A 20225-nucleotide genomic window follows, 5' to 3' on the forward strand; every position below is an offset into this window, starting at 1 on the left:
ACCTCTCATAGCTGCAAGGATTCCATTGTGTGAACTTATTCTTGTGTCTGCTCAGGAAAAGACAGGATTGTAATGACTTGTTGTGATGCTGCTGGCACCCACATAAGAGTTTTAAGGTCCTCAGTGTTCAAGGGATGGAGTGCCTTGCAGGAAAGAATCTCAGATTAAGATACTGTAACAACTGTTTTACCTATTGACAGCTATGGAGCAGTGTCCCACTTCCCCATCAGCCTGTCCAAAACAGACTCCCAGTCTCTAAGACAAAGGTTATCACCCCACTCATGACATGCCTCTCAATTGACTTTCCGAATAGGTTGTTACAGCTTTAGTGATCTAGTTGCCATGTAGATGAGTCTGATTCTTTGGTGACTGGAGTGTGCTCCTGTGTGTTGAAGACAATGGGCACATTGATAGGGAGAGTAGTATGAAACAATAGTGTCTCACTAGTCTCAGTTACAAATCAGATGAAGCCACCTCTGAGCATGAGGTGTGTACACACAATGAGGTCATCTAGCTTTGATTATGAGCCCTGGAATGAATATCTGCAATGAGTTTTCTGTCTCCATGGATTTTCTCATCCAATCCCACTCATTCTCTCATTTATATTTTGAGGAATTTTGCCAAATCTGATGGGATTGTAGTGTGTTGGTTTTCATGTGTAGGCAAGCAAACACTTGCAGAGCTAAAAAACAATCTTTTGCAAGTTAATGCTCTAATTGTAGTGATGATTGTGAGATAATAATGGAGGGAATAGTTCCATATTGTGGGAGACACAAATTTGCTCTCTTTTCCCTTTGGATTGTCTATGCATGGAATTGGTACATTTGGGAATAAAGAATGCTGGTATAGACCAAATCACTATGACGTCGAGCTATCAGCAACAGTAGTTTCTGATTAGACAACAGGCGATTTGCATTGCGGTGCATGTGAATTTGGTTAAACTCAAGCTGTCATTTTTAGTCTGTGGCCCAACAGGAAAATTAGGTCCAGCCAAATGTTTGTCAAAGTGTTGTTACTAATGAGGTATGAAGGCTTAGAAAGCATTAGATCAGGGATCACCAACCTTTTTGAAACTGAGAGCTACTTCATGGCTACCGAGTCATACGAAGGGCTACCAGTTTGATACACTCCTCTGAAATAACAAATTTGCTCAGTTTGCCTTTAGTTACATATGATTATTAATGATTAATGATACTCATCTATGTGAAGACACAGATCACGCTAATGATTTCTCACAATAATTATCAACAATGACTTAACAACCTGGGAGACAAATAATATCAATATTCAGTTTTCATTTTTAGAACAGGCCTGAGGGCTACTCATGTGGTCCTTGGGGGCTCCCTGGTGCCCGCGGGCATCACGTTGGTGACCCCTGCATTAGATGCATACAGTGCAACTTAAAAGCTTCACAGAGCTGAGGGGAACTGCACATGGTAGCTTTGTTACTATGATGTACATTTTTCACTTATCACATACTGTAGCTGTGTGATCAATAGAAGAATGGGACTGATAGAAGAATGCTGCAGCTGTGCTTACATTGACATACTGTGCTTCTTGCCAATACTTGCCTGTCTTTTATTAAAACACTGAAATCTACATCATTCGATGAAGAAACTGACTTTAGGCAAACACTGCGTCTCAGGTAATGTTAGCATACCTAAAATAGTTTTGGTTGGCCTCATGATCAGAATGAGAGCTTATCAAATTTTTTGAACACAACGGGACGTTGTTGTTGAGCCGGCACAACAAATGATGTTAGTATCCTGACTTAATAATGGCATCACAGCAAGCCCCAAGGAACAGCTTGATAGCAGTTGACATAGTATCCAAACTGAGTAATTAAAAAGCCCAAGAAAAAACTTTATGCCATAAGCTTACATTGTAAAATGACTGGCTGTAAAATGCTGGATACCTGAATCTGCAGTGCACACACTCTACAGGCTTCACAATATAGAAGATCCGGTCAATGTTATATCCAGGAATGTAACATTTTTGACTTTGTGCAACTGAGCAGCTTTTATAGGAGTGAATATGGCTCTGCTATTGATGATGTATCCAGATCTCCCTTATTAGGTCAATTGATAACAATGTGAAAGTGTGACGCTGTGTACAAGCTTCAGACTGTCGGGTAACATCTTTTCAATGCTGTGTCATTGCCTTGTTTAATATGCTGTCAAACTAGGAGCCAATAGTGCTTATCAGTGCACATAAGCGGTGGGCTGTACTGTGTGGTCTAGGGCTGCACGATATTGAAAAAACTTACATTGCGATTTTTTTTAACCCTGCAATATATATTGCGGTATGAAAAAATACAGGAATTTTCATCAGATGACCTGAATAGCACTTTATGTTATGCTTCACTGCTGCTATCTTGTGGACAATTAACCTGCACTGATCTTACCTATTTTTGTCAATGCCAGAGTATGGCTTCTGCGTGTGTTTAGATATTCTTATTGTCATCTTTTATTGCTTGCTTTTATTGTGCTGGGACCTGTGTACATGTTTCATTCTATCATGTTCAAATGTGAATTGAATGACAATAAACAAAACTTTGAACCTTTTGAGCTCTCCGTCTTAAAATGAATCATTCTACGTAGCTTCATAATTACATCAAGTAACTAACATTGAGTGATAAACAGGTTATTCAACGAAATTTGTTTTTTTTGTTTTGTCTGCACGGGTTCGGGTGCCCGCGGGTGACCCGCACAATTTGGATGAAAGTAGTGAAAAATAATGTACTGTGTCCAACACGGGTGCGGATCGGGTTGGATGCCTGGAGAGCATTATTAGCGACACATCTAAAAAGTATACTTGCATTTCAAAATGATGAGCATTTATATTTCATATGAGCTCATTCATGCATGGTTGTACCCTCCCTGAACTCCCATTCCCTACGCTGGCTTACTTTCATTTTTAAAACTTGGGTCCGTCTAATGTTCCTTTGGGTGCGGGTCGGTATCAATTTATAGCGTGTCAGCTCAAGTAGAATGTAATTTGTGCTACTGTTGGAAAATGGGTCAGATGCAGTTTTAAGTACGGCGGGTATGGGCGGGTGCGGGTTTGCAAAATAAGACCCATGCAGGACTCTGCTGTGTGGTACTGAGGTGTGTCACAGAACACACGTTTGGTCAATATCATCCTTCTTGTAGCCAAAATAATTCCTGACAACTAACGTTGCTTTTCTTTTTGGCACCGAGTCTTCGGTCTGCAGAATCTTCATGCACAGTGTGTGCCAGGTTCCTTTGAAATTAGATGAGTTCATTTGCCTCCTGTATCGCAGGCTCTGCGATGTGACTATTGCACACAGGTACATCGCAATGACGATGCGCAAACGATATATTGTGCAGCTCTAGGTCAGTGTGAGACATGTTTCTGTTGATGACAACATTACGTTCTGCTTCTTTGCGGAATCATCGTTATATCTCTGACACTTAAGCATCTATGTTACAACTGGGCCATTTTATATCCTTAACTCTCCTAGTTAATGTTATGTTCTCATCTTTAAGATTGGGAAATCTCCCTCCAGGGAAGGCTGCACTGAAAATCACCTGAGCCAAATTGATCTCAGTCAGGTGGAAATGAAAAAGGAGGGCTAGCTTGTTCTTTGTGGATTCTTTTCAAAAAGTGACCATAATCAGGCACATTTTTTTTAATTAGAAAGTGCACTGGATTGGAGGGAGGTTTCTTATTTCTTTGAGATTCACGTATGTTGATGCATGGGTAATAACAGATTTTCTAGACCTGGGCTTAGTTGGAGTGATACTGAAACACCTGCTCTAAACATAACAGCCAAAGAAGACTGCTGAATTGAAGAGTATGATGCTTGATGCTTAGGTTAGTTACTACAAGGGTGTGTATAAAGAAGTCCCTTAGTACTTCAGTTGTTTCGGAGAATGCTGCAGCGCTGTTTTGCTGTGAAGCTCCAGAAATGTAGTGTGGACTACAGCATGAGGGGGAGTATTTATTAACAGAATTTCACTTTTGGGTGAATTGTTCCTTTAATAATACAGAGATATCTGACATACTTACTGCGCCAATACACAAAGCTAAAAGGAAACAGCCATGCATGGTGTCATCTTGTAACTGCATTAACAATGAGAAGAGATGCTGCAGGATCTGATACAGCACAGCAGGTGACAATGAAGTTGTTAAATGGGACAGTCTAGCCTTTGGAGCATTTCCTGGTTGTGTCATCAGGTGTTCGCACCCACCAGTTACAGCCAAGGTCTGCAAAAGTGACAAGAAGAGTAACGTCTGACTGTCAGATATGTTTGAGCTGCAGGAATTCCTGATGTCCTTTTTAAGCCTCATGCTTGTGGAGGAAGAGGAGAAGCGGTTCTGGTTTATCTCTGGTTGAAAGAGGACCGTGGAGAGGTAAACCTGTTATTGAACCCACAGTAATGTTATCATTGCACTGGGATGCTGTGTCCCCTGGCAGATCTGATTTCCATTTCATTAAAACATTTATTGCAGCGAGAGGCGTCTTTCTGTTGCTTGGCAACACATTACATGATGTCGGTCATTTGTGTGTTTGTGAGCTAGGCAATATAATATTAGTAGTTGTGTTCAAGCAATCACTTATCCAGGGAATGGGTCTACAAATGCCAATAAAGGATCTGCTGCATTGTATGCATAGAGATTTTGGTCCCTGTGGGACAAAATCAAGCCTTTATCACCCACTTATATATAAAGTTGTGATTTCTATTGTTTAAGGAAACAACTGCCACTTAACCATCCAGCAGATGCTGATCAGCACTAGTATTCATTTCGAGTGGTGTTTGTGTCCACCTGACAAATATAGGCCACTATAAACCTGCCTTTTAGCTGTGGTTAAGACTCAAAATTAGTGGCTTTCAAACTGTATACCATCACAACAGTTGTTAAGTAGGAGAAGAGGACAGAGTTGAGGCAGAAGATGTTCTGATTAGCAGTGCAAACTACCAGTTTCTTCACAAAACAATATTATAATTATTTTGTTTATTTCACCAACAACACAATATTTGCACTTATCACAAACTCTAAACTATTAATTTACTGCCAGTGATCAATATGAGATGACATCATGTGTCCATTTAGTACAGTCAGTTACAGAAGAAGCTGCCACCCCATTATTAAATGCCTTTGGCCATAAACAAACAACACAGAAATAACTGTGAAGAACTGTAACATAAGAACTGTATGTGATATTGCAGCAAAGTTTACTTAAAACTTAATTCACTAACATACGAGAATGATGGCTTAATAAACAGTTAACAAGGATGTACAATTCAGCTAAATAATAACTAAGCATTATAAGCCAAAGCCTATGGTATTTTACATTACATATATTAGCTTAGCGGTTGGCATAACATTCCTCCAGTCATAACTTAAGAAAGTACACTCGTTATTAATTAAACTTTTCCACCCATCCACTCATCCTGTTTTTTTTTCAGCTTACGTGCATGTTTTGTTAGCCTGAAATAAAGCTGCATCTGCTCCAGACTGCGATCAGATGGTAGCATTTTCTGACAAAAAATTGAGACAGTGCGACCGAATTTTACATTTAGTTGCACATATGCAACCGGTGTGGAGCCCTGGAGGTGACATGGATGGGTTTTTTTCTATCTTGCGAGTGTGGCTTGCGAGTGTGGCTTACTACTTACTATCTTCCACGCACAACTTACTGTCACACACGTGCGACTTACTGTATCTCGCACGCACAAGATAGTAAGTTGGACTGGTGAGATGTATTAGAATGTTGTGGAAAACTGAAGGTATTTTAGTAAATGGAGGTTTTCAGTCACAACTTTCACATGAATATGATACTATATTGACCTGCATGCATTGATAATCATTTGTCCCAATTGCCAGTGGTCACTGCTACAACGTTATTTCATAAATTAATTATAACCAAACTTCTATTATGTTGACAACTCATCATAATGGCTAGCAATAATAGCCAATAAAATCTACACCTGGACAGTCATCGTGGATCATCAAAATACCTAATACATGTACCTCTTACAGTTATACAATCACAATAATAAGACACTGTATTAACTTTTATCAATGAATTAATCAATTAAGATTATGAGATGGTCTTGATCCATGATAATAATAATTTAACCGACTACACTGTTTAATTACGTCAAAAGGCGCATAAGTTACCATCTCATACGTGCCAGATACTAAGTTGCGTGCGCGAGATGGTAACACTGGTATGTGGAAGGGGCGACTCAAGGAATCTGGAACCTCAGTGACAGGTGGCAGGGAAGGAATGGGGAATGGCACTGTAATTGGCTAATGTGTGGAGGGAGAGGGTCCTAAAGTTGTTCCGAGCACGGAAGGAGAAGGTTTCACTTTCAGCGAACAATGGTGAAACGAACTCCGCTGCGTGGCTGAGCTGATAGGTTTCACCGTAGTCTATGTGTTAACAACACACTGCAGTCTGTGACTCCAGCAAGAAACCGCCATCAAAAAGCCACTCATAGCCACAAATAATGCTCAGAACAGCACTAAACTTCAGCAACAGTACAAATAGGGTCCCAGCACATACTGTAGTTCGAGGCATCAAACATCTGCTGCCTTAGCTGGATTTCTACTGAAAAGAGAACACAACTCACCACTCTACTGCAGCAGCTTCCTGTTGTGGGGAAGCCCTGCGAGTCGATTACGGAGTGCAGTAGAGTTCCGCGGCTTAAGGATGAAAATGTATGATTATTACTCCAGGGAAATGCGATCAAAGTTCATGTGTGTCTTGCCTACCAGTTTATAACAGTTTTTATCAAGAGCGGACAGGGAAAAGAACAAAATTGAGCATTTTCTAACTGCAGTCGGTAACTGACTCGTTGGGAGATCAAATCTCATTCGATGCCATGACATGAACAACAAAAAAATGCAGGCCTAAGCATGTAGCAGGCAACAGGGTCTCTATAATATCCCTGAATGCAGCCTCCTTACTCCTAATGAGTCCAGCTCCCAATGCACACCCGCAGGAACAAGCACCTAGTCTGATTGATGTATGGTTGATTGATTTTTATTTATATATAATATATAAATATATGAATAATATCAAACAGTAAATATATGTGGAGAGAGACTTTTCAATCAATGTCAGTAATACTGAACATCACTACTAGAGTGTGATGGGTTATATTTAACACTAAGTTGGTGTTATGGTGGTTGAAATATAGTGACAGCTATTTTAAGCTCTCCACACTTGATATGACTGCACAACACACCAGTAATCTGACCTAAATTCTTATTCTTCTTTTGCAACAGCAACTTGGTTTGTGGAAAAGCCCACCCTCAACAAAGTCTACAGTCTTTATTGTCATTGTCACAGGTAAAACGAAATGTTAAAGTGCTCTCCAGTCAGCGCATCATTCAGTGTTTAAAAAGGATAAACAGAAACATAAAGCAGCTACATAAACACACACAGTCATACACACACAGTCATTGCATAAAAAGTATGAACATACATCTACAGACATGCATTCTTTATGTCATTGCATTGATCCATTTCACATTCAGATCCATTGCACAATATTTTTTGTAGCATTGAGGGTGGTTATTGCAGTCGGATAAGAACTGTGTTTGAGTCTATTTGTCCTCGTGTTAATGGATCTGTACCGTCTGCCTGAAGTTCAAACAGGGAGTGACCGGGATGGTGGGTGTCCTTTATAATGTTCTGGGCTTTTTTGAGACAACGGGAACTGTGTAGTTCTACCAGTGTGGGGAGAGGGCAGCCAACAATCGTTTGGGCGGTGTTGATGACCCTCTGGAGTGCTTTCCTCTGAGCCACTGTGCAGCTGGTGTACCATACGCACATGCAGTATGTTAGTACGCTCTCAATGGAGGCACGGTAAAAGGACACCAGCAGTCTTTATGTGATGTTATTCCTCGGCACCAGAGGGACCTGGTCGGGGCAAATAGCTAATCTCCAAAAACCTGAGAACTGGATAATTCAATACCAAGCAATACACACAAAGAAATCTAGACTGGCTGCTACACAAACTTTTCTCTTTTACCTGCCAACTGTTACTGAAAGGGCCCAACAGTGTAAAAATGTCTCTCAGCTTTTGATTAATTCTTAAGTAAAGCAACCTGTCAGGATGTCTGACTTCAGCATCTCAATTTTAAGTGATTCAACTAGGGCTGGTGTTGTGCACAATGACAGCTGTTCCCCAACCCAGTTGCCAGAATAAATGTTTGTAATGTATGTTGGTGGAAACCAGGGACAAGTTGAAACCTTTAGGTTCAGTTTTAAAGAGGAGATCTCATGACTTCTTGGCTTAGGTGTTGTCAAACCTATCCTCTGGTTCCACACTTCCAAATGGTGAAACAGTGGTCACTGGCTTGACCTTCTCTCATTCTCGCTTAACTCCACCACCATTCTGTCCACAATGTGATATGGAAGTCAATTTACAGAAATAATAACCATTTTACCAATGCGTTTATATACTCATTGATCATTTAGAAAATATTAACTGTTACTGAAGCTTCCGTGCTCACCAAAAAATAAATTAAAAAAAAAAAAAAATGAAAAAAATGAACTTAAGGGGATGGGTATGTTACACGCTTCTTATTGGTTCAGGCTTAATAATAGAGTAATCACTCCATCCCCAACAGAATTGCCAAGCATCAACCTAATCTCAGGGTGTTTGAAAGCTTTGAGACTTTACTTGCCTCTCATTTCATGGAATTCAAAGAAATTGTGTTTCTAAGGACTCTAATTATTATTACTGGAAAATCTGATGAACCTTGGTCGACTACTACCAAGTCAAGTCAGTTTTATTTAAACCACAATACAAAGCACAAGGCGCTGTACAAACTTTACAGCTTACAATACCCTCTGTATTAAGACCCTTGATTAGAATCAGGAAAAATTCCCTCCAAATCCCTTTAAGCAGAAAAAGATCAACAAAGTAGTAAAAATTATGATGATCAATCACAAAGCACAAGTGAGGAGTATGGATACAGGCACCTTGAGCACCTACGGGTGTCGCCAGAAATGTAGAACCTGAGTCAAACAGCCACTTCTCAACCAGGGGAACTGGAAAGAGGATGGTCAACATAGACAGGAAGATACAAACACAGGGAGATACAAACAAATGCACTGAGTGAGAAAGAGACATGACAGCTTGTAAATCAGGGAGAGAAGAGGAGAGGCAGAATCTCCTGGGGGAAGATGATGTAGATTTAAAAAGGGTGGAGGTGGCACCAACAGCCAAAAGAGAGAGAGAGATCCCAGGACAGCTGACGGTCCAGCAGAGAGAAGAGAAGGGAGGCGAGAGAGACGTCTGCATGGACTACATCAGAACTACTTATCAGAAAAATGAGCATCCTGACACCCACAACAAAAAGCATAATTGCAACTAGAAAAGATACTGTGTTTGTTAGTTGCATAGTATGTTGTTTTCAACACAACCTTAGAGCCAATGGTCCCTGTCATACCTCTGGTGCTGACCTCATTCTGTTGTGCGGCTCGATTTGGAGTGGTTGCCATGTCCTATCATTGAACGTCTGCAGTGACTAGTGTTGGCCTGGAGCACATCTGTTGAGGAGGCTAATCCACAAAAGGCTAGTCTCTTGCATAATGATTCCACTGGGCAACCACTTCTGCTGGCAGAAGCAAGCAATACAACAATGGCGTGGCTGAAGCTAGCTTTGGCAAGGCCATGTGGCAAACTAAATCAAGCTGGCTCTAGTTTGAGTGCTGCTTACTGTCTGTGGCAGAGCTGTTGGCCTCATTTCAGAGGATATCTCCCTTTATCTAACTCTCCCCTCTATATTATTCTCACCCCCACCCCCACATCTGTCACTCATCTTCTTTCTTTTCATTCACACTTTGCCTTCTCTGACTCCAACCTGTTATTGTTTTTACACATACTCCTGAATTTAGTCTGCATTCTTCTGCTCAGTGCACATCATGCCTGATGAGGTCACCTTGTTAGTCTCTGTTTTTGATATTCAGAAGTGAAAGCATTTGCACACAGCCCTGCAATCTTACATAATACAATTCCAGAGAGACTGAGAGTACGGTGGTCTGTCAAGATTAAGATTGTCATAGACAACGGGACTGTCATACACACTATGCGCAGGACAGCTAAGATTTAGTCAGGTCATTAGTATTGAGCTAAAAATTTGTGTCATGTTGTGTGTGTGTGTGTGCGGCATTATTCTGTCTCAGGTGGCTACAGCCATCTGATGTGCAGATTGTTGATTTGGACCTGTGTTCAGTTCATTTCAGTGGAATCGCTCCAATCAAACTTGACAGAAGAATGTATGAGGAAGGGGGATCATACAAGAATGAATAGTATCTCTTTTGAATAAACTGTGTGAACGTATTGTGGAGTTAGCAACAGAGCTAGCAGCAAGCTATTCTAACTTACTAGAGCTGGTATACACATATCTGGTTAGTGTGAAGCAGTATTCTGAAATTGTCTCAGCAAAAAAATCCCACCTTCTCTGCCCTGGCCTCCCTCTAGAGCCACTCCTCCCAAAACACGTGAGAACTCACTGTCTGACCACATGGAGACCAAGAACTAGCAGATGTGTGAGCGATTACTTTGCTACATTTGGCATAGTCACAGTGTGCTTTGTGCTACTGAGTTAGCTGTTGAACAACAGGCTCAGGGACTTCGAGCCTTGCATGGGCAGAGTTTTCAGGTAGACAGGTATGTAGGTGGACAGGTAGCCTTTCCAGTCTTATATGAAGAAATGATTGGATGGGCTATTTTGTGGTCTGCGACAACCACATGTGCTTTTAATGATATGATCAGGGTTCTATAGGTGTGTCAAGTTGTTTTAGTGCACCTCACCTGTAGATCAGATATTAGGTATTTGAGTGTGAAAGAAATAATTTAGGAACCTACTATAAACAAAATATCTTGTATGATCAAGAAAACAAATGCATTGTGCATGGGCTGTCCATGGCTACTCTGAAAACATATTTGATAGATAATAATAATTACTGAAGCTCTTCATATCAAAAAGTTAGTAAGGCAGATGTATGTCTGCATACATTTTGGCCTGCTTTAACAAATTAACTTGCACTGAACTGAATAAAATTGGATGTCTGATACTGAAGTAGGCATCCTGTTCCAAAGAAACAGATCAAAAAGATTAAGAATCCTGAGAAAGGTTGAGTGTCTCAAACCATTTGATTGTGGTAGTGATACAGTAACCACACAGAGGGGAAAATATGTTTTCTTCATTGCGTCAATTCCCCCCAGTTCTCCACTGGAGAACCTCTTTACAATCAGTCATGTTGTATTTTGTACCTCTCCACTGCTTTCAGCCACAGTGTTAATTCAGAGTGAATGTGTGGTTGTAGTACACAGCCTGCTCCTGGCAGTGCTGATAAGGCAAAAATGTCTTGAAGGTTACTTTGATAAAGCTATGGGTCCAGCCTAGAGAATAGCCTTCCACCCTCACTGTGAAGGAATGCAGAAAATGTTTGCACAACCTCCTCAGTGTTGCAACACTGCCGCACAAGGAAACACATGAAAATAAGCCTTTTCATATTGGAATGTTTTTGGGTTTTCTCGTCCCGTCATCTTTAGCTAAGAACTTAGCATCTTATGGTTTTACTCTTTTTTCTGACCATCCCTGGATGTTCTACATTGATTGAATGTAAATGATTATGTTTACTCAAGCACTGTGCTATGGGACATTTTGAGGTGCTTGTAACCCTAGCCCTACTTTATACTACTTTTTGGAGGGAAGTGTCTTACTTTTTACTTTACAACATTTAACATATACAAACTTAATGCAGACCTTGTAGATTTGTGTTTCTAAAGAATTTTCACTGAGATACATACTGAATGGAACATTTTCATATTTAAAAACTACACTTGTTGTTGCTCTCTGGTGGACAGTTTATGTAACTGAGACTCTGTTTTGAGGTGACCTCAAACCCAGATTGACAAATACACCGATATAATATATCTGCAGTGAGATAGTATTGGCTCATCTGATTTATTTGGGAATATTGTCAAGATTATCAGATTAGCAGACATCTGTCTCAGTTATCTGTCTGGTACTGTGCAGGGACAGACGTATATTGTACAAGTAGCCAGTAGCAGAAAATGTCAGGGTTGTTACAGGTTGTAACATTAGTAGAACAGCACAGTTCCTCTCAATTTGGTGGATGTGGGACAGTACTGTACAACAGAAATAGATAGTCTTTTGTTGTTTGTCTCTAGCTCTGGTTTATATAGGACAGCATAAGATTAACTTTCACAGACTATGTGTAGGTGATGTACAGCAGCACACGGAGCTCTCAGTATTCTCATGAAAAGACTGCTATAAATGCATCCAGAGACAGGTCTCTAGGAAAGCGTAGCTGTCATCCAGGATGTGCTCCAAAAGGCACAGCACAGCCACTAAAAATAGCCTTTGAGGTTTAAATTTAGGTTAAACTTTGTTGGCTGCTCAAGATGATGCTGCTGTTCAGAGTGGTTTCTGCCATCTTGTGGGCAAATGGTAGAGTTGCAACGCGGAACAGACAGCAGGCTCCTGTGAAAAGCCTCGATCATGTGTTATGATGCCCGCTCAGTGAGGAACATTTTATGCACTGGAGGAATTTGTGCATTCGTATAGCTCATCTGATGAATACCACTTGAGGTATGTGTAATTTGACAGGAAGATGAAGAGGAGCAACCTAGGGGGGGAATGAAGGAAATTAGGAAGGGAGGGAGGGAAGAGAGAGCGACACAGAGACACGAGTGAAGCTGTTCGGCGAGACGAGGAGGAGGAAGGCAGGATGTGGAGAGGAGTAGTGGAGGAGGTGCAGGAGACCACCATGAGATTCGGGGTGTGACGGCAAGGGAGCGGTAACGTTCATCTGGAGGGATGCTGCTCACGCTGCTTTTCTACCTTCGAGTCAAAGGTAGGGGATCTGGGGTCATCATGGATGGTTTTGTCTGTGGGATTTGGACAATGTCAGGCCACCTAAAATATGCTGTAAATCAGACAGCAGGGCTCACTAAAGAGGTTGCATGAATTGAGTTGAGGTGAGCTGGTTTACCCTTTTGCCTGATATAACGTCATTAGTATCCACTTAGTGAAGGAAATTTGTTACTTGAATGAAAAGTGTTTCTTCTTTTGAACACTAATCATCAAAGATACATAGAAACTGTGTCTTGTTGCATGCATCCTATAGTTTAAATCCAAACAGAGCATTAACTATATCCATTTTCCACAGTATTTATCCTCAGTAATGGAAAAACAGACTGTCTTTCATCGTCACATCAGCGGCTGCATCTCAATTGCCCTACAATTCCCTGGTTTTCCCTGCTGGCAGCATGTGGTGCTCTCCTCTGTCAGCTGAATGCTGTCAGTCCTGACAGCTTTTGCCTCCTAGTTCTTCTCAGTGTCATTGGAGCTGCTGATTTGGATCTATGTACCTACTTACAACTGTCCGTCCAACTGTCTCCTTTGGGAAGAAGAGGATAATAATGTTAGAGTATGTGACTCTTGATGACCATTTCCATTGCAGTCATGCAAATGAGTTATTTTGATTAAAGTGGCATTCTGTTGTTTTTGGAGATTAAATAAAAAAATGTGGTTGCTGATTTCTAAACTGGACAGGCAAAAAGGATGCATTTGAGGCTGGTGAAAAGTCTGGGCTATAAGATAATGTGTTGCTTTCATGGCTTCAATGGAAGCACAGGTTCATAGATAACTGCAGCTGTTGCATTAATGCTCCAGCCTATGATGAAAACACACTGATGGGACCAACTTTCCAAAGTCAATGTGCAGATTTTATTAATTGTGTGTGTTTAGAGCATGAGTTGAAATGAGAATTGCTGTTTCTGCCTGGGGCAAATCCAGCAGCACCAGGCTGTTATACCAAAATGCACAGTAAATTAGGTCATGATGGATCAGTGACCCTCACACAGACCTGTCAGTACATGCAACAGATGGAGTAAATGATGATGGTTCTCAGTAATCCAGGTCATGGTAATTTTAAGTGCTGCACAGTAGGCAACTGGACTTGTTTCAGTTTCTTGAAGACGTTTCACCTCTCATCCAAGAGACTTCTTCAGTTCTAGATAACTGGAGGGGAGGTACAGGCTTTTAAACTCAGTGTGGAAGTGTCCTTACAGAGTCGTTAAGGACTTGTGTGACCTCTGAGTCTACCCATCTGGCCTTCTTGTGGGTTGCTTAGACTAGGTGAGCCTGGGTGTGAGTGGTTGTTTAAGCTGTCAGGGGAGGAAACTCAGTACTGCATTGTAGGTGGGTGATAATTCAAATGATCAAGAATCCCTGACCAGTATTCTCAAACTCTCCGTATATTTTAGATAACTGCCCAAGTATGCAAAGTGTGACGCTTTGTCGTGAGTGTCTTTGGTGTATGGACCTCAAATTCTTATCTTTCGGGTGTCACCGTGCTCAAAGTGTTGTTCCTTAAACTTCTTGCATTCCCTTAAAAACACATTCATTGGAAGCTTTTTACAGCACCATGAAAAATTCAAAGCCCGCAGAACATTTTTCTGCTTCTATAAGTATTTAAAGAGTGTAGGCTGGAACATAAGAGAAAGCAGTACTCAAAAACTCTCTGCAACAAACCTTTCATAGAGCCATAAAGTCAGCGACCATGCTACAACATCACAGAGGTTCACATATTAATCTTAGGACAATTTGATCAAGTGGGTTTCCTAAACATATATAAGGGAGGTGTTCATATAATAAAATGTTGTTCAATTTTGTCTTTGAACATAGCGTCACATTATAATGCTCATGTAAACATACAGTACATTTACTTTCACCCACAATCCTAATGAACAGATGAAGTCGGATGCAGTCCTCAAACTTGATGAGATGATCTACTTTGTGAGGACTTTTTTGTATCATGTCAGTATGCCTTTATAAGTGAGGAGGCATACCCATGGGGATCAAAGCAGCATTTGTAAGGTATGGCCTGAATCTTAGTTGAATCATTAAGTGTGAAGAAACAACAGTGCTGATGTTATGTCAAAAACATTGATTTACAGTATTGCAGACATATCTACTTAAGTTGGCATGCCAGCCAACTAGCCCCAGCCCACCATTTGTCCTAAAACCTAGTAGTTTTAGCTGGGAGATGGGCATGAATTCCTAAATGCGGAACAACTTTCACTAATCCCAACTTTTAAATTGGGTATCTTTTGTAGTGTAATTAATTAAAAGTCAAACTAACAAAGTTAGCCATGCCACTATTGAGCATCTCTTATCACAGAGGACTAATTGTGTCTAAAAATGCCTCAGGGCTGTTTCATTGATCCCTCTCAGCTTCTCTGGAAGTGGAAGCCAAATGAGAATAATGTAATAACTTTTACTGTATATAATCGCCCTTAGCAACTGGCAGCAGGAATAGAGTGTCCAGGAAGGAACTTGTGAAGTCTTGTGCTCACTTTTTCTTTTTTATTTTCTCTCTCTCTCTCTCTCTCTTTTTGTGTTCTCATTTGGTATTATTGGGAGGGCGTTGTTGGTAACAACTTGAATGCTGCTACTTTCCTGCGAGTGAGAGGAACAATGTCTGGAAATGAGTCAAGCTCTCATAAATGTCCTGTCTTGGAGAGATTTGGTTAAGTACCACCCTGTTCGCCTGCGACACAACTCCCTGTATCAGCTACAGATTAGCACGTGCAGGCTGTCTACTCCTCTCTATACCTTCCACGGACACAATGGCAGGACTGCGTCCATTGCCCTTTGCATCCAGAGGTGTAGTATTGTCTTTTCATTCATATAAGTATCGGTTTGACTTGTCTGATTTGTTCTTTCAGTCTGCATCTTTATTGCTCTCAATTTGGAACCTTGGCAGAAAAATGGGGCAATGCAACACTCATAGTTCTCCAGAGGGGGATGTTGTAATAGGTCAGCTCTTTGAAGGTCTGCTAGTCAAGTGCAAGTGGAGTGTTGCAAGCAAATGTCAGAGGCAGCTGTGTTCCTGGTTGGCATCGCCTTCGAGCTGTGAGGATGATCCTAGCAAGTTGTAAACAATAAGTGATCCACCCTTCCGATCCAGAAATTGTTTTTTTAGAGGATGAGGATGCAGTAAGCAATAACATCTGCTATAACCAGAGGGGAATCAGTATGGTGTCATTGTCTGTGTTGGAACTGATAATCGGATTATTATGGGTAAAAAATTAGAGGATAGCCTAGACGAGATGCTGTGGGTGTATTTATCTGTGGTTGTGTTTGGCATTGCCAGATTTTTGGGTCAGTATTGTGACAATATTTACAATGTCATGAGGAGTCACAGTGCGACAGCAGAAATTGACTGAGAGGAGAAATTACTGATCATCACAAAATCACTTCTTGATTCACTTGTGCTCATATTTCAAACTGTTCTCTTCAGATGTAACATTTCCTGCACTCTCCTGCATGCCTTTGGCTCTATAAACATCAATCACTTCCCTACAGCAACTGAGAATTTGATGTGGTGCGTGGATTTACAAATCACATACACACCAACCTAATCGAAAGATGTGCTCCCGATAAACCCAAGACCATGAGTAAAGTCATGCTGATGTTGTTCAAATTTGTTATTTTTTTTCCTATCAGCATTCAGAATGTATACTGTAGTCACGTTCTCTTTTTGCCGATATGTTCTGATAGAAATCCATAATTTAAAACATCTGGTCTACATCGAGACCAGTAAGACCCTGCAGGACCACACCAAGCCCAGTATAACTTGGACCTGGACAGACACAGGGTACAGATTAAATCTCAGTTACTAGTTACAAAATGGACTTGTGAAGACACAACTCTTTGGTTTGAGACTTTCATATATGTTTGTTTTGGATATTTGCATAAAGTAAGCATGTTTGTCCACATCCATGTTGATAAGAGTGTTTAAATCTTAGTTAACTCTGGATACATGCAATTAATCACGATTAAATATCTTAATCGATTGACAGCCCTAATAATATAATATCATATAGTATCCGATAATACCATATGTTAAACTTATTAATTCAACTAGAACCTAAACCTAATTTAAAATGTATAAATGTCACTCAGTTTGGAAAAAAAAAAATCACAATTCAAATCTATTTTCATTTGAATCCAGATTATTTTATTCCCTATTATTACTCTGTATTTTTGTGCAGGAACTGTTTGTACATCAGGCACCTCATTGGGCAGCTAAGGGGTCCTTAGGAACATGATATTAAGCTGTTCACGGCATTCAGTTTTTTATTTATTTATGCATCTGTTCACGGCATTCTAGTTCATTCTGCACTGATTCCTGTCTGCGTTTGTGATGAAGGTGGGTTGTAATGATCCGTTAACGATTGTTAATTAGTTCTTTGACATGCAAATGAAGCGGCACATTTTGGCGCTAATATAGGCTGACATTACCTGTGTTGCAGTGTTTTATTTGATGTTTAAAGGGATAGTTCGGGTTTTTTGAAGTGTGGTCATATAAAATGCATATCTATAGTCGATCTGTTCCCTACAATAATCACTGATCAGCGCAGCCTCAGTGTGGAGAAGAAGAGAGCCGCTCCAGCCTAGACGCTCAGCTTTGTACTGCAGTGAACGGGGTCCAGAGAAAAAGTGAAATAAACCACCTAAAACAAGGCTCACATTAAAAAATCTATAACAGTTCAAGTGTACGTAGTATAGGGAAAATTCACACCGCTTTACATCACCGTCAGACCGGCCTTTTTGTTGGCACTACATTTTCTCAACCGTAGAACCTCCGTGTCCCGTCACATCAGCGAACTGGGCAACAGCTGATCTGCAAGCGGCGAAATACAGTGCGAGGCCCAGCTGCTGGACGAGAGGTTTACTTTTGTTAAAAATGAAACTTAACTCTCCCTCCGCATTAGTACAACTGCGTAGGGACAGATAACTGTTGGTACGAAAAATGTTATGGCCTGACACTCTGCTTTTGACCTCTGCTGTGTGTCTGTGTCAGGCTCCACATGCATAGCATGGGAAACTCTAAATCTACATCATGCAGGTATTTCTCTCAGACTGTCTTTTACTAGTGCAGTGCCCTTAGGAAATATGTATTTCTATGGAAAAGTGAGAGGTTAAGTAGCTTTTACATGGATGGCCAAATGAGGCTGTGTTTGAAGGTGGGACTTCAGGGATACTTAGGTTTGTTATGAAAGCCGACATTCCAGGGTATAATTGGCCGTTTTTGACTATTTTTGATTTTGCCATTATATTTCACCTTAAAAACTATTTACTTGGTGTCATTATTTTCAGCACAACCTCACATGTGTGAGTGTACAGTTATTTTTTTATTTTGACATACTGTATTAACACAATGGTCCTAAAATCACAAGAAACCCATAAAATCCGAGTAGAAAAACATACATTACATTTTTTTACTGTGAAAACCACAAATATGTTTAACAAACCATTTTTTATTATTTATAATGCAAATATACATTGTTGTTTGCTAAATATGTGCATACATTTTAAAAATGTACTAAGTTATATGTAACTCTTTCCATTTAAATGCAGGCAATGCTCAGGTCTGCCTGAGCTCCTTCCAGCTGAATGAAGAGCTGCACTGCCTGCTCCACATTCAGCATCTCCTCATTGTTTTGACTCATTAAACAAAAAAAACGACTCAACTACACAATAAAAACACTACACCAAACACTACATAACACACTAACTATACACTCCAAACACACTAAATTTCACAAATCTCTCAACTCTCAATATTGCTGCCTCTATTGCTGCCTCTACACCGATCGTCATTGCCTGTCATTCATCCGCCTACGTCCCTCCCACAACTTCCCGTTCCTCAGCAACCAAACTTGCTGCTTGGACACTTTTGTGACAAAAGCCCAATTTTATTGTTTGTTCCTGCACCAGACACAAAGCAAACGTGGCGGCAATGCTCGTGAAGTGTGGCGGACAATATTTACCCTAAGTCCGGTTTTGGACCTGCCAGTGCGTCCATCGACTCGGGACTTGGGCGGTGTAGCCTAGCGACTAGCAGCTAGCTGCACACAAACATCCACAGATTCCTATTCCACTTTGTTGTTCGCGCCGCTGCAGGTATAAATCTGCTTGTTTCTTAAGGAATGTCGTGGAAGTGAGCTCTTCAGTGATTGGCTCTGGTGCGCACGTGGCTACGGTGTGCAGTGATTGGCTCTGGTGCGCACGTGACTGTGGTGGCTCCGATGGACAATGCTTTCGGAATTTGTAAAGCATTTATGAAATGATTTATTAACTGTATCATTGTAGTCCAAACAAATCCGATGTTGCACACCCATGAAACAAACAGCAGCCATGTTGAAACTCTCAGGTCAGTCTGATCCTGATCCGCAGAGATATTTGAGGAGCAGACACACACACACACACACAGACAGACAGACAGAGATTCCTTGCTTTTATAGAGAGATGTCTGAGAAAAAAATTTAGCTGCAATGGAATGGTTTTCACCAGCCATGCTCTTGTGTAAAATTTAGTTAACATGTGCTTAAACAAAGTTTTACATTATATATTACATTTGTTCAGCTGATGACCAATAAGAAGTGCATTTAACTGTGCAGGTGCAACCTAGAAATCGCAAGAATGGTGCATCCAAACTCTTTCCAAAAGTCTGTCACTCCTCATCCTACATACTGAACTGTTGTTATTGCTACATTGCTGAGCCATTTGCGCCATGGAGGAGCCAGAGATTGGCTGAGATTGTCACAGCTATGCTGGCCGCAGAGAATAACTGGTAAACTGGAAATACACTGCCATGATTACAAATGAAATATTCACCATTTGAACCCAGAGATGGATGAATGCAGCTTGTGTAGCATCCAAATACAGAGTTGGAGGTAAACATTGAGTCATGTATTTAAACTTCTCCTGTGTAAGCTCTCATCTTTTCATCAGCAATTGGATTAAAGACACTAAGCTAAGTGCTGCAATTTACCACTTTGTACAAACATCTGTTTACAGTTAATTATTTAATCACATGCACTGTATTTAGCAAATGACGTGGGCACTAAAGAGTGCACCATGATGTGTAGGATCACCTTCCTTCCCCCGAGCTTCCCCACTCACCCACTAGTAAGGCACTGGGTAACTATGGAAACACGAAGCAGTGATTCTCCAAGGCAGTTTCCTTTAGAGACCTTGAGTTAACAGGATTAGAGGGAATTCACAGATGAGACCCCAAAGAGCAAGGTCTCTTTGTGTCTCCCATCTGCTCGCTTCACTCTGATCTTTACTGCCCTAACTCAGAGAGACAAAGATGCTAGAATCACAAAAATATTCATCACAGTGCA

At 40.8% G+C, this 20225-nt stretch overlaps 1 protein-coding gene across 4 annotated transcripts in view; it reads left to right on the plus strand.

Annotated features, from left to right (window-relative positions):
- Positions 1-20225, plus strand: part of prkcz (protein kinase C, zeta) — a 172298-nt gene that overhangs the window by 61215 nt on the left and 90858 nt on the right. Inside the window, exon 1 of one of the 4 annotated variants that reach the window (XM_037104255.1) lies at positions 12550-12877. The exons of 2 other annotated variants lie outside the window; for them this stretch is intronic. In XM_037104255.1, the coding sequence (XP_036960150.1) occupies positions 12841-12877 (37 nt within the window). In that variant the 5' untranslated portion in view covers positions 12550-12840. Of the gene's footprint in view, positions 1-12549; positions 12878-15641; positions 15694-20225 lie in introns of those variants that run through there. One more of the 4 variants, XM_037104256.1, reaches the window with a different exon arrangement.

Source organism: Acanthopagrus latus, chromosome 7 (genome assembly GCF_904848185.1).
Source record: "Acanthopagrus latus isolate v.2019 chromosome 7, fAcaLat1.1, whole genome shotgun sequence".
In the NCBI taxonomy this organism is placed as follows: domain Eukaryota; kingdom Metazoa; phylum Chordata; class Actinopteri; order Spariformes; family Sparidae; genus Acanthopagrus; species Acanthopagrus latus.